At 36.0% G+C, this 14,420-nt stretch overlaps 1 protein-coding gene across 2 annotated transcripts in view; it reads left to right on the top strand.

Annotated features, from left to right (window-relative positions):
• TFAP2D (transcription factor AP-2 delta) overlaps positions 1 to 14,420 on the top strand; it is a 60,430-nt gene that overhangs the window by 30,911 nt on the left and 15,099 nt on the right. For both annotated transcript variants that reach the window (XM_086705940.1, XM_086705939.1), the window contains 2 exons: positions 2,281 to 2,422; positions 8,886 to 8,999. In XM_086705940.1, the coding sequence (XP_086562066.1) occupies positions 2,281 to 2,422; positions 8,886 to 8,999 (256 nt within the window). The remainder of the gene's footprint in view (positions 1 to 2,280; positions 2,423 to 8,885; positions 9,000 to 14,420) is intronic.

The raw sequence follows: 14,420 nt of genomic DNA on the forward strand, positions 1-14,420 counted from the left end.
TAAAATACCTCCCATACAGGATTTAACTATAGATTTGTTCTCCTTACTGAGTATCATGTGTATGTTAATTCATGGATTATTTCATTCATTCTTGGGCCCTCACACACAAAGCTTTTGTGGCATGATACACACATTTTAACTACTTATCAGAGTGTCTTCACTTGCCATTTCTTTTGATGTAGCATGGCTATACATCCAGTAACAATGTTACATTGCAAGGGAGGGAAAGCAGTAAACAGAACTAAGGCAAGGAGGGATCTGGCTGTCAGTGTAAATGTAAATAGCAGCTGTTCCATTCAAACTGTTTTTAAAACTACCACACGGTGAGAGCTTTGCATATAATGGGCCAGAATCAGGTTTTAGCATAAAATTGAGGCGACATGCTGCCACCCTCCTGTTTGTGCTGTTTCACTTCTCCCACTACTGCACTGGCGGGGGCGGGACGGGGGGGGGGGGGGGGGGGACACAAATATATATTGTATATAACATTCTGTGAGAAAGGTATCTAAATATCTCTTCCTGTGATAATATTGCAATATACAGACTTATCAGGATACATAACTCAACATGCTGTGTGTACAAAGATGATACTGAATGGGTCATTGTGTTCCAGGCGAGATGCTTGTAAGTCTTAAATTCACATGAGTGTATCCTTTGTCACATGCTGTTGCCACTGTTTCATCAGGCTTTTAGACTTTATACCTGAAATTTGAAAGGTCTTGAATTATCTCCCTTCTATCATTTTTCTAGCAAAAGTGACCATCCTATATGGCATTACTAGATCCTTAAAAAAAAAAAAAAACTTGGTGCCATTGTTCTGCCAAATGTGCACACGTTTTCTTTCCTAATCGGTTAGCGTACTGGTAACCAGTACTTTAAAAATATTGCTTTTACATTGCAACTTTATCTAAAACTGTCACCCTTCACCAACTAGCACTATTCAGACTAATCAGTAAAGAGACCCTTTCCATTCAGTTATGTCATCTTCCTATTTAGAATGTTTCCTACCAAGTGAATATAAAAATCTTAACTAAAAACCTGCTACTGCTTTGATACAGTGTGTGAGTTGGGGGGGAGAGGATGGAAGTCATGATCGGCAATTCACAAAATGTGATCTAATTCCCTATGATTACCACCTTCTCCTTTGAACTTCTGTAAAACATTTTATCTGTAACACTCATTTGGTACTTGCAGTACAGAAGCTTGTGTTATATATAATATCAATGTAAAGGCAGTAAACATGAGCAGATTATAGTGTTTATATAGGTTGCAATATAAATTATAAAGTACTATTAAGGTGTTTTTGCTACTATTATTGGGACAATTGCCATCCTCCTAGGAACAGGGATGGCTCTTTAAATCCCTCATTACTCCTACATAGCACTGCACCTTAAACAAAGTATGTGCTCAGTATACACGCAATGAAAGCTCACTTTTTTTTTTTTTTTTTTTTAGTTTATTGCTCAGGTAAAATTTGGCTTGAGCTTTGAAAGTACTATTGTTTTTGAGGTTGAAATACATTGCCAAACCTTACTTTGCTGATAAGCCATTTTTACCTCATTTCTCAAAAATTTACTCAGGTTTAAGATTTTTGTGAAAGACCAAAATTTCTTTATGATTTTATTATACTTAAAAGGATTGTATTTTTAACAATGTACTTAAGAAGCATTGTGCATACACTAAAAGGTACTGAAGCCTGCCAGAAAGCCCAATAATGCTGTTAGTATAATCACACAATATAGTGTCTTTGGCAACATCATGGTAGGAAGTTGATAAAATCCATTTATCTCCCCTTTCCAAAGTGTTTCAGCTTCTTTGAAAAGTTACGTGGACCTTTTGCCAATATTTTGATAGATCTCATGGGAAAGATATCTGAATATGTCGGATATACTAAGAATAGATGGGAGGGTGAACAACAAGGGAATGGCAAGCCCACGGAGCTTTTTCCTTAGGGCATTGACGTGCAGGATCTGAGAAGCCAATCTGGTTTAATGGCCAGAACCCCTAGGGGAGTCAAAACTCCCAGATTGTGGTTCTGGTTTTCCCCCTTACTTTTTCACATACACCTGCCTGGTAAGTAGCTTCTGTTTCTCAGTTTCTCTTCATCCTACTCCATTCCCACTCCACCCCCAAGAGTCCTTTCCCTAGGATTGTTTAGAATAAATAGAAACCGTGATCCATCAGACCACAACCAGGAATGAGGCTTGAGGAAAATATAAAGTGTTACTCTTACTGAGTTTAGACATTTGTGGAAAACTGACTTTTATTTTCTGCCAACAGGGGAAGCTTTGCACTTGGCTCGGGATTTTGGCTACACTTGTGAAACAGAGTTTCCAGCCAAAGCTGTAGGAGAACATCTTGCCAGACAACATATGGAACAGAAAGAACAGACAGCAAGAAAAAAGATGATCCTAGCGACCAAGTAAGCAGAATGGGAAGTCTCTATGTGCCTTATCTCCGTTTTTCCATTTTCTTTGAATGAGTCTAGTAAGTACCAGCTCTTTACAACAGGGTGTCTCACACTTCAGTAGCTAGATGAGTTATACAAGGACATTCCCCACTCCTGGCCTTGTGTCCGTAGCAAGACTTACAAACTGCCCTTGTTTAGGAGCTATCATTGACACTGAGGAAAACCTCTCCAGAATATGCAGGAATTCCTAGGAGAAAAGTAGGTTTAGGAAATGTAGATCCCAGGCAAGTATGTCATTAGCTGCTATGTAATTTAGCCCAAACCACTCACTGTGCCTTGGTACACAAGAGGGGAAGATCTCAAAACACTATGAATGTTTGGAGAATGTGACAAAAGAGGACCGAAATGTGTGAGAGGTAAAAGGGAGATCTGTGGGACCAAGGATCACCATCAGTACTCTCATCTTTTCTTGGGTGTAATTAGGTAAATAATGCCTGTACTGCTCTACCCACAATAATGATACTGTTGAAAAGGAAAAATATAATGTATGAGAAAGCTTCTGAAAATTGTAAGAAGCCCAACAAAAATGTGAATTAAAATAGTGACAGAGATGATGTAGGAAAAGGGAAGCTTATGCATAAGATGACTTCAAATTCCCTCAAACTTGAAAAATGTTCCTTGATAAGGAATGGAAGAATGCCATTTATTGTGTGAAAGCCCAACAGAACAGAACAGTAAATTGAAATTTTTAGAGAATAATCTTTGAGGCATTAGCAAATTTTTGCTCTTTTCTTTATTAAATTAAGTTCTGGTACATAATAGATGATTAATAATTTTATCTAATTTCCTAACTCTATGATCAGATTTTAGAACTAATAGTCCCAGGTGGGTTAAATTATTTCTAAATTAGTCTCTTACTTGGGGAAAACTTACATATATTTTTTAGTATTTATTTTGAGAGAGAAAGTGCATGTACTTGCATGCATGTGGGGGAGGGGCAGAGAGGGAAAGAGGGAGAAAGAGAATCCCAAGCAGGCTTGCCTCTGTCAGTGCAAAGCCCAGTGCAGGGCTTGATCTCAGAACTGTCAGATCATGACCTGAGCCAAAATCAACAGTCCAACGATCAACAGACTAAACCACCCAGGTGCCCCTTGGGGAAAACTTCTGAAGAGATAGTATAAGGTAGACAGTGTTAAAGACATTGCTTCTTAGAAACTGATGAAACATGACTTCCCATCACATTGGCTAAAATTTAAATGGGCTCAAAATGCATAAAACCAAAACTAAATATTTCTTTTTCTACCAACTTCTAATGTCACACAGTTATTATTATTATTATTTTTTACAAGTTTAAGGGTTTAAATGGGACACCTGCCACCCAACAGGCTAGCCCAAGATACTTGAGTCTCTTGTTAGGGATTTGTGCTGCTTGTGGCTGGCACTGTTTGGGTTTAGGATATATTTGTTTAGGACAGTAACTCAGATGATTCATCTCGCCCCAAAGAGAAGGAAAACAAAAGATGCTGGCAAAGGAGAAAAAAGGTAAAACAAGGAAATGAAGGGGAAAGGAATAGCAGAGAAAGAAAATTATAAGGCAGTTATAAAATGTGGACTTAAGATTTTGGGAAACCTTGTTCTGTGCAAGCTCCTGAAAACTTCTTGGTAGAACAAGCTGGATCTGGATTATTTTGTGTGGTGTATCTCCTGGGGGATATTTACTTCTGTTTTGCTTCTACTCTTGCCCTCTTCCAAGGGAAGACCCAAAGGGGTCTTCATCAGTAAGATTTCAGTTTCTCCAGAAGGAACTGAAAGTACATGTAGTCAGTTTGAATCCTTGATATAGTCTTGGGAGAAATATAAAGACATGTTACAGATCAAGAGAATACAATGCTAGGGGCGTCTGGGTGGCTCAGTCGGTTGAGCATCCAACTTCAGCTCAGGTCATGATCTCACACCTGGTGAGTTTGAGTCCTGCGTCAGGCTCTGTGCTGACAGCTCAGAGCCTGGAGCCTACTTCAGATTCTGTGTCTCCCTCTCTCTCTGCCCCTCCCCCGCTCATGCTCTGTCTCTCTCTCTCTCTATCTATCAAAAATAAATAAACATTCAAAAAAAATTTTTTTTAAAGAGAATACAATGCTAGGATTTAGGTAGTATCCTCCAGGTGTTCCCAAAGCATAATATCATTCGGGCTGGCAGGATTATACTGATTTTGCCAATATGTGCACTCATGTGACAGCTCTGAATGACAGTTATCCCCAAATACAAATTATCTAAGAAAAAACACCTTTATATTTTCTACCTCAAAATTAGTTGCTTGAGGTTTCATCATGCATATTCTTTTTTTTTTTTCTAATGTTTATTTATTTTAGAGGGGGTGGGGCAGAGAGAGACGGGGACAGAGGATCTGAAGTGGGCTCTGTGCTGACAGCAGAGAGCCCAATGTGGGGCTCGAACTCACAAACCGTGAGATCTTGACCTGAGCCCAAGTCAGACGTTTAACTGGCTGAGCCACCCAAGCTTCCCTCATCATGCATGTTCTAAGACCTTCACTCCCTAATCTAGAGAAATCCTTCTTTTTGTCCTCCTTCCCCCAGGAATTCTTCCACAGCTGCCCACCCTTGCCACCTGCAGCAATACCACCATTAACGTTTGAAATAGAGGTTCTTATTTTCTTGTGAATTCCCATAACTCTGTTTAAATGTTCGTGCATTCAAACTGATGTGGAGATTTCATTTTCACAGAAGTCCAGTGTTAGAAGCACTTTCCGGTATTAGGAGAAATACTTTCATATTTGTCAAAGTAATGCTGAGATGTCTATTTTAGAGTAGTGAATTCTTTTTTGATGATATTGTGGTTTCATACAATATTGCAAGGACATGTACTTTCCTTTGATCCTTCTGCCCATAGCTGGACATTTGCAAACCATTAAATATCAAGAATTGAGTTCACTGATTCCAAATAACTTATTTTATGTAAGTGTAAAGAGGCCATAAGCATCTAGAAATTAGGAGATAGCCTGTATAATTTTTTTGTCTTTTTGGCTGTTTATACCCATCCCATCTTCCTATTAGACAATGTGAAATGAGAATTAAAGAATCAGAGATAATGCAGTCATACAAGCACACACAATACGAGCAGTCATCAATAGAAGTAGATGAGTTAAGGGGTGTGTAGGAATAACATGCCTTTCCTGCAATGTATAGATACATTTAACGTGTGTTCTGAGCAGTTTCTTGTTTTCCAAAGGTAACTCATTGGATATTTTCAATTAAAATGCTCGACATTGAAATGGTCAACTACGTGGGTATTCATTACATCCTAGTTAGCTCACCTTTGTTCGTAAGACCATGACAATTGCATCAAAAATTCATATGAAATTCAAAATCTTCGGATGAGAGATCCAATAGCTGATCTGCATTGTTGGATTGGCTCACATGTTTCTTTTTTACCTCTGTGAATAAACAAATTCAGTTCTATTTAATTATGTTGCCAACTGTACAATTATATGAAGGGCCCATTGGCTAAGGGGCTAGCCTCCTAATTCCTCTTAATTTCTTATGTTTTGTTGATTAGCCAAATATTTTGGTGTAATTAGACAATTATATATAGGAGGGATAGAAACTGAATTAGACAATTTTTTAATTCAAACATGTACAGACAAAACATTTGATATATGGAAAAACACATTTAAACTTCTTCACTGAATTTATAACTAAATATGCTTAACATTTGATCGCATTAGGGTAAAGCAGAATTGTTAACAAGTTTTAATTGTTACCGTTGCAATAATCGTCAAAAGGAGAAACACCAACTTGAAATTCAGACATCAGCTTAAAAATTATGTCCTTAAGGACAATGACGTAAGTGATAAAGTTAGAATTTATGATTCACCAAAGATCGTGTTACATAATTCATAATGTGACATTTTGTTTTGAGAAGTATTTCTTATTGTAGCTTTATAAATAAAATTTTAAATAAGGATGAAACTAGTCATAAAAATAATAGCCCCATAACTGTCATAATGAGATGATGATCATAATTGCCTAAGGGGAGTCTACAAAATTGTCATCTGTTTTTAAGTCGAGAGGCTGTCCTAAGTCAGTGAGTTAAGCAGCAGAATCAAATACCAGAGGTTGAGAATTCTGGAACTTCTCCAGATACAGCTTCCTGTGTGGTGTAGCTGAATTGCTCAGCATGAGTTAAATTTTTCCACCCTTTGCCTCTTCCTCATTTCTTCATCGACTTTTGGTTTATTGTAACTTGCTATAATGTTTATATGGTAAGGAAGTTTATTTACCAACTTATAAATTGATTTATTCAATTATCCAAATAATTCCTAAATCCTAACCATAAGAACTAAAGCAATGTTTCAACTTTTATTTTAGTTTTTTTTTTTTTTTTTTTTTTTTTAATTTTTTTTCAACGTTTATTTATTTTTGGGACAGAGAGAGACAGAGCATGAACGGGGGAGGGGCAGAGAGAGAGGGAGACACAGAATCGGAAACAGGCTCCAGGCTCCGAGCCATCAGCCGAGAGCCTGATGCGAGCCTGACGCGGGGCTCGAACTCACGGACCGCGAGATCGTGACCTGGCTGAAGTCGGACGCTTAACCGACTGCGCCACCCAGGCGCCCCTATTTTAGTTTTTAAATATATTTTAATCTGATATAAAATTAAATACTTATCTTTAAACAACTCCAGTATTTTTTTTTGTAATAATGGATCACACTGATCATCTACCACATAGTAATTTCTATTGCCAGTCTGAGAAATGATAGCATGAGTCTGTATTCAAAATTTTAGTTAGAAATTTCCTAAAAATAAAGCTAACACAAAGCATAACAGATAATGATGCCCCACCAAATGGCATTTTTTGATGCCACCGATCAACATAAAATAGTCTAATACTGCTATTCATCTATTAAAACATAAGCAGTACAGTTGGCAGTCAATCAGCTAAGTCTAACTCAGAACAGAAAAAGGGAGAAGTTCAGATCAAGTATCCTCAATGAAAGTATATACATGCAGTTGTTCAAAGCGTGCATTTAGATGCTACATCTCAGAGATTCAACTAAAACATTAGCTGGAGGATATGGAGAATCCTGTTTGATTTAGAGCAGGTAAGGGCTATCTCTGTTTTTTTGTTTGTTTTTCGTCTCCTTATGGCCCCTTTTACTTTCAGCTGTGATCAGAATGAAAGAGGCAAATTCTATGAAATAACACAATATGAAAACAATGCTGGCAATAAACCTGAGGATTATTGTTCATAAAAAAAATCACAAATGATCTTCAGAAGAAATTTTAGGCACCTAATAATAAAACTCCACTGGTTTTAACTCGGTGATAAATTATTTGTGCCACAAGACATTTTGTCACTTTTTGGTAGTTATTTGTTAATGACACAAATGCTTTGGAGAGGAATTAGTGGCTGGGTCCATGGAGGGACATTCACTTGGAATAATTGGACTCTTTTGTACTTGTCTTTGGCTACATTGATAATTATAGTCATGGCCAATGGTTAGATTTTATGACTACCCATTGTAAACCCAGAAGAAAAGGACTAATCGCTATCTCATTATCTCTTGAATATGGAGTAGCATCACTTTAGATGTGTTCTTTTGAACAGTTCCTTGGCTGTCCTTTACTTCATTCTTCAGCTACTGTATTAATCTAGTGTTTTGTGTTTGTTTAAAAAAGAACTGTTTTCTTCATATGTTTTGCTTCTTTAGAAATACAGCATTTCTATTACGTTTCACAAAAGCTTTACTGTTAGTCAACATACTCAGGAATGTGGTAATTAGAAGTGAAACCAGTGACCAGAAATCACGATTGTTTAATGTTAAGAAAAGTAGCAGGAAAATGCTATTAAGGGTACCTTTTGCAAGGAACCATCTTACATGGGACATAGCAATCTTTTTTTTTTTTTTTTTTTTTTGAGGCTAGTGGGCTGAATTGTGGCAAATAAATATATACTTTAAATATTAAAATATAAATTCGGTTCACAGGAGTCTGAATTATAATGAAATGCTGGGAAACAGGATTTTCCAAAGTCCACTTGAATCATGGCTCTGAAAGAAGCCTATATAACTTGATTTAAACTTATTTATAAATGTGATATCCCTTCCAAAAATCATATTTTAATTTTATAAAAAGCAATGATTAAGTGTGATCCTTTCATATAGATTTTTCCTTATGCTGAGGTTAATCTATGAATATTCACCTTAAAAATGAACACTGGTTTTGTCAGTGCTCGTGGGCTGTGAGTCACATCAAAAATTTTACAATCATCCTGTAGTGCTTGAAAACAAAGTTGCTATTGTGAACCTTACCTGTGTGTTATAGATGGAACTTTGGAGGTTGCTTTATGAAAGTTTACTCCTCTTTTAAATGAGAAAACAAGCCTTTGGTAAAATATCATGGGATGAAATTAAAGCCCCATGTTGAGTTCAACTTCAGTGTTGAATCTTTTATTCTAGACAAATTTGTAAAGAATTCCAAGACCTCTTGAGCCAAGATAGATCACCACTGGGATCCTCCAGACCCACTCCAATCCTAGACCTTGACATCCAGAGACACTTAACACATTTCAGGTAAGACTGGTTTTCCAATTTCCTCAGACTCTTTTTAAATTGTTAAACCATCCTTATTAGCCCAGGCATTTTTATATTCATGTCACAGTTCCATTTAGAGATATCACTTATATATTCATATAGTGACTGACTGAATCTTTTGAAATTGCAAACATCTAAGGTCAAATTATAAAAATAACTAATGCATGAAGCATTTTAGATCAGAAAATCTAGTGTCTGTGCAATCTTCAGGAAATTGTGACTTTGAAAGTGAACACTATTATTTCAAATAATGGTACTTTTGAATGAGGATTCTGAAATCATTTAAATAGTACTTTATCTTGGTGAGGCACATTGTTGAATGGACAGATGATATGACACAAATTAATGGGATATCATACACTGATTTTACAGGCGTGTGTTAATTTCTGCCCAATTAGAAATTGCAAATGGTTCTTAAATTAGACCACACAAGTGTATTTTAAACCTTCTGGAATGTGTTACTGAAAGCATATTCAAATTTTATTTTCTGAGGTTCTTTGGAAGATAGTAGAATTTTTTTTTCTAGATAATTTATGCCCTAGATGCAATGTGGAAAGGAATATATTAACTACTCAGGTAATTTCCGGTTTTAAGACTCTAAAATTCTAATGTCTTTCATGATATTTCTCATCAGTGTAAAAAATATGTTATCCTCTTTTAATAATTATCATTTAGTTTAAAAAACAATGCTAAGCAAAGACTATTACACATTAAATTTTAAAATGTTTTCAGTACATCTCACTGATTATAATGCTGTTGAGGAAGATACTCCATTATATAAAATAATGGGTATTTAAATGAGTTGGAATTTTATCTGCAATATCAGAGGCTTTTAAATAGAATATTTTATTTTGTATAATGCCACAAGGCTCCTCAAGATGTAATAGATACATCTTTGAAGAATAAACTTAGGGTTTACCTTCTAACAATGCACCAGATGTACCAAACATATATCTCACAGGACTTTTTTCCTACCACTTAGTTGGATTAGTGAAAGTGAGTGTAATAAAACTGGTAGAAATGGCAATGTCCAGAAGTTAAGAGAAAAAGGCTTTGGAGTAGAACCATCTTCAAATCTGGACCCTGATACGTGTGAGCTGGGTTGTTTTGAGGTAACATGCATTCTTTCCAAGCCTTGATTTCCCTAGCTTTAAATGGAATAAGGACCGTGTATTATATGGTGGTAGTGAGCTAAAGTGAGATAATGATTATAGACACAGGCACCAGGCTTGGTAGAGCATGCAACTCTTGATTTTGGGGTCATGAGTTCAAGCCCCACGTTGGGCATAGAGCTTACTTCAAAAAAAAAAAAAAACAATAAAATAAAATAAGATAAAATAAGATAATGAATATAAAGTAAGCATTTAGTAAATAATGTACTGTTTACCACTGATCCAGACTTAAAAGGTATGGTTTGCTTCACTGTCATATCCATACAGATATATTTTTTTCATTTTTTTTAAAGTTTATTTATTTATTTTGAGAGAGAGAGTGAGAGAGGGGAAGGGGCAGAGAGAGGGGTGGGGGGAGAGAGAATCCCAAGCAGTCTCCACACTGTCGGTGTGGAGCCTGATGCAGGGCTCGAGCCAACAAACCCTGAGATGGTTACCTGAGCCGAAATCAAAAGTCGAACACTTAACCAACTGAGTCACCCAGGTGCCCCAATATTTGTCATATTTTTATTTGTATAAAATACAAATTTTATATACTTTATGTATTTTATTTGTATAAAATACAAATACAAATATACTTTATTTGTATTTGTATAATTTTTATACAAGTTCAATTCAGAGCTTAATAAAAATTTTTATACAAATTCAATTCTCAATTTAAGGAGGTTTGTTAAGTTACCAATATACTATAAGGAAGAACATACTGTTAAAACTTGGAGAACTCAGATTTTATATGATAGCTACCAGGTTATTTCCAGTTACAGGTGCCACAGCCTTCATCAGACAGTGAGCTGTCCTTTTTCAGGCTCAAAACAAAATACAGCATCAATGTGTAAATTGAATATTAGCGACAGTGTGAAATAAATGGGCAAACCATTTGTTTGCTCAGCATAGGCACAATCTGCTAATTTGTTGATACTTTAGTTAGTTGCCAACTTAATGCCACAGAACTCCTTAGAGAAAACTTTCGCTTCTAAACTTGAGCTGAATGTTTCCTATGTGGGCTTTATATGCTCTTGCTTATCTTTCCTCATGCAGAATATGGTAACAAGCTAGTCTGGTGTTGGCCAGAGAAGAGATAAATATATTGAAAGTGGCTCTCCCCATCCTCAGCAAAAAAGGCATTATATTTTGAATGCAAAACTCTTAAGATTATGTATGGCTGCAGATTCTCAATCACAACAATTTGAAACACACAACCATACCTTAAAACAATTTAATACCACATGGGATCATATATAAAATTTTTTTTAATTTTTTTTAACGTTTATTTATTTTTGAGACAGAGAGAGACACAGCATGAACAGGGGAGGGGCAGAGAGAGAGGGAAACACAGAATGGGAAGCAGGCTCCAGGCTCTGAGCCATCAGCCCAGAGCCTGACGCGGGGCTTGAACTCGCGAACCGCGAGATCGTGACCTGAGCTGAAGTCGGACGCTTAACCGACTGAGCCACCCAGGCGCCCCTAAAATTTTGGTATTATTATTTATATATTGAGTATTTTGTTATAAAATTGTGATTTCCTATTTATGTATTTATTGGGGGAGAGAGAGAGAGAGAGAGAGAGAGAATCTCAAGGAGGCTCTATGCTAATAGCGATCCATCTCATGAACGGTGAGGTCATGACCTAAGCCGAAATCAAGAGTCAGACACTTAGCCAGGTGAGCCACCCAGGTGCTCCTGTGATTTCCTATTTATTATGCCTTTCTAATATTTGTTAGATTTTTCATTTACTTTGCTTTACTACATTCCAGATTACTTATTTTAATGACATCTTCTGATTTCATAATGGAAGGTAGAAGGATGATAGAAATCACTTAACTAAAATTTGCTTTATAGCAAACTTCCTAAATTGTATATTTTTTATTGTGATAAAAAGCATATAATTATAGGGGTACCTGGGTGGCTTAGTCAGTTAAGCGTCTGGCTTCAGCTCAGGTCGTGATGTCCCAGTTTGTGAGTTCAAGCTCTGCATCAGGCTCTGCGCTGACAGCTCAGAGCCTGGAGCCTGCTTCAGATTCTGTCTCCCTCTCTCTGACCCTCTCCCACTCCTGCTCGCTCTCTCTCTCTCTCTCAAAAATAAATAAACAGTAAAAAATATTTTTAAAAAGCACTTAATGTAAAATTTACCATCTTAACCATTTCTAAATGTATGGTTTAGCAATGTTAAATATATGCACATTGTTGTGCAACAAATCTCCAGGACTTTTTCATTTTGCAAATCTGAAACTCTATAACCATTAAACAACTCCCCATTTCCCTCTCCCGCTAGTCCCTGGCAACTACCATTCTACTTTCTGTCTCTGTGATTTTGGTCATTCTAGATGCCTCATATAAGTGGAATCATACAGTATGTCTGTTTGTGACTAGCTTATTTCACTTAGTATAATGTTCTCAAGGTTCATCTGTGTTGTACCGTGTGTTAAATATCCTTCCTTTTGAGGCTGAATAATACTCCATTGTATGTATATGACACACTTTGCTTATCTATTCATTCATTAATGGATACTTGGGTTGCTTCTACCTTTTGCCTGTTGTGAATTATACTGCTATGAATATGGGTATGCCACTATCCCTTTGAGATCTTGCTTTCGATTCTTTGGGAAATAAACCCAGAAGTAGAATTACTATATGATATAGTAATTTTTAATTTTTTTTATTTTTTGAGAAACTGCCATAGACTTATAATATATGAGAGAGACTTTATCATACAGGATTAAGCAGGGCACAGGTAATGACCTGGGGTAATTAGGAAATGCTTTCATCTTTCAATCCACAGTACTTAGCACATAGAGTATGTCCAATAAATATGTTAATTCTTTCTCACAGTGACTGCACCATTTTACATTCTCACCAACAGTGTACAAGGGTTCTAATTCCCCGACATCCATGCCAATACTTATTATTTACTATTTTTGTTTTTGTTTTTGATAGCGGCTATCCTCATGGGTATGAGGTGATATCTCATTTTGGTTTTGACTTGTATTTATCCAGTGATGAATGATGTGAAGCATCTTTGTATAAGCTTGTTGACCATTTATGTGTCATTTTTGGAGACATGCCTATTCAAGTTTTTTTGCCCATTTTTCTGGTTATTTGCTTTTGTGTTGTTGAGTTGTAGAAGTTCTTTATATATTCTGAATGTTAGCACCTTTTAGACATATGATTTGCAAATATTTTCTTTCATTCTGTAGGTTGTCTCTTTTTATTGTGCTGATTATGTCCTTCGATACACAGAAATTTTTGTGTTGTTCAACTTGTCTGTTTTTACTTTTGTTGCATGTGCTTTTGCTGTCATATCCAGGAAATCCTCGCCAAATCCGAAGTCATGAAGCTTCCCCCATATGTTTTCTTCTAAGAGTTTTATAGTTGTAGGTCTTAAGTTTAGTTAGGTCTTTGATCCATTTTGAGTTAATTTTTATACATGGTATAACATAAGTGGCCATTTTTTTGCATGTCTTAAACTATGTCCTTTTAAATAAAAGATACGTGGTTGACATTTCCAATTAAAACCCAAGTTGAAGTCTCCCAATGTAGAGCAAATTTAAATGTATGTATTTTTTTATTATGCATTTATTAAAAGAAACCTCAATAGAATAGCTTAATAGGACAGTAAAGGTCAGCTTGCTGCCTAACCTTGAAAAAGACTTCATGCTTTTTAAGTAAGCCCTTAAATCTTTCTTGGAGCTTTTTAAAAATCTCAAGGACACAAACACATTTTAAAAGATCTAATTTAATAGGTCAAGTTTAGCATTGAACTTGGGCATCTGTGTTGTTTGCAAAGCTCTGAAGTTGTTTCTGATAGTTAGACATCTTTAAGAAACAGAGCCCTAGGATGTTTCTAGACTATTAACTTTTTTTTTTAACTTTGGAAGAGAAACAATTCTAATTCATTTTTAAAATGACACTGAGAATTGTATAAAGCTCTATCTTGTATACTAACGTGTTAAAAGGATTCTACATTTATTATTCTTCTAATAATCTGGGTAAAAATATGTCAGCATAGAATGTGTCTCCTTCATAATTTCCAACTGACAGCAGTAACTTTAATTTTGATAGTAGTATAAGCTCAAGAGAAAAATGAATTAGAAAGGAAGCATAACACAACTTTGAAAACAGTCCATTGGTAGTCTGATTTTCTACTATTTCTGCTGAGTTCTGGGTGGAAAAGAAGTAAGGATACAACATGGTTGAATAGGCATAGAGAATGCTGTAATTAGTAACATCAA

Source organism: Puma concolor, chromosome B2 (assembly GCF_028749965.1).
Source record: "Puma concolor isolate L17-30 chromosome B2, mPumCon1.1.hap2, whole genome shotgun sequence".
Lineage (NCBI taxonomy): Eukaryota > Metazoa > Chordata > Mammalia > Carnivora > Felidae > Puma > Puma concolor.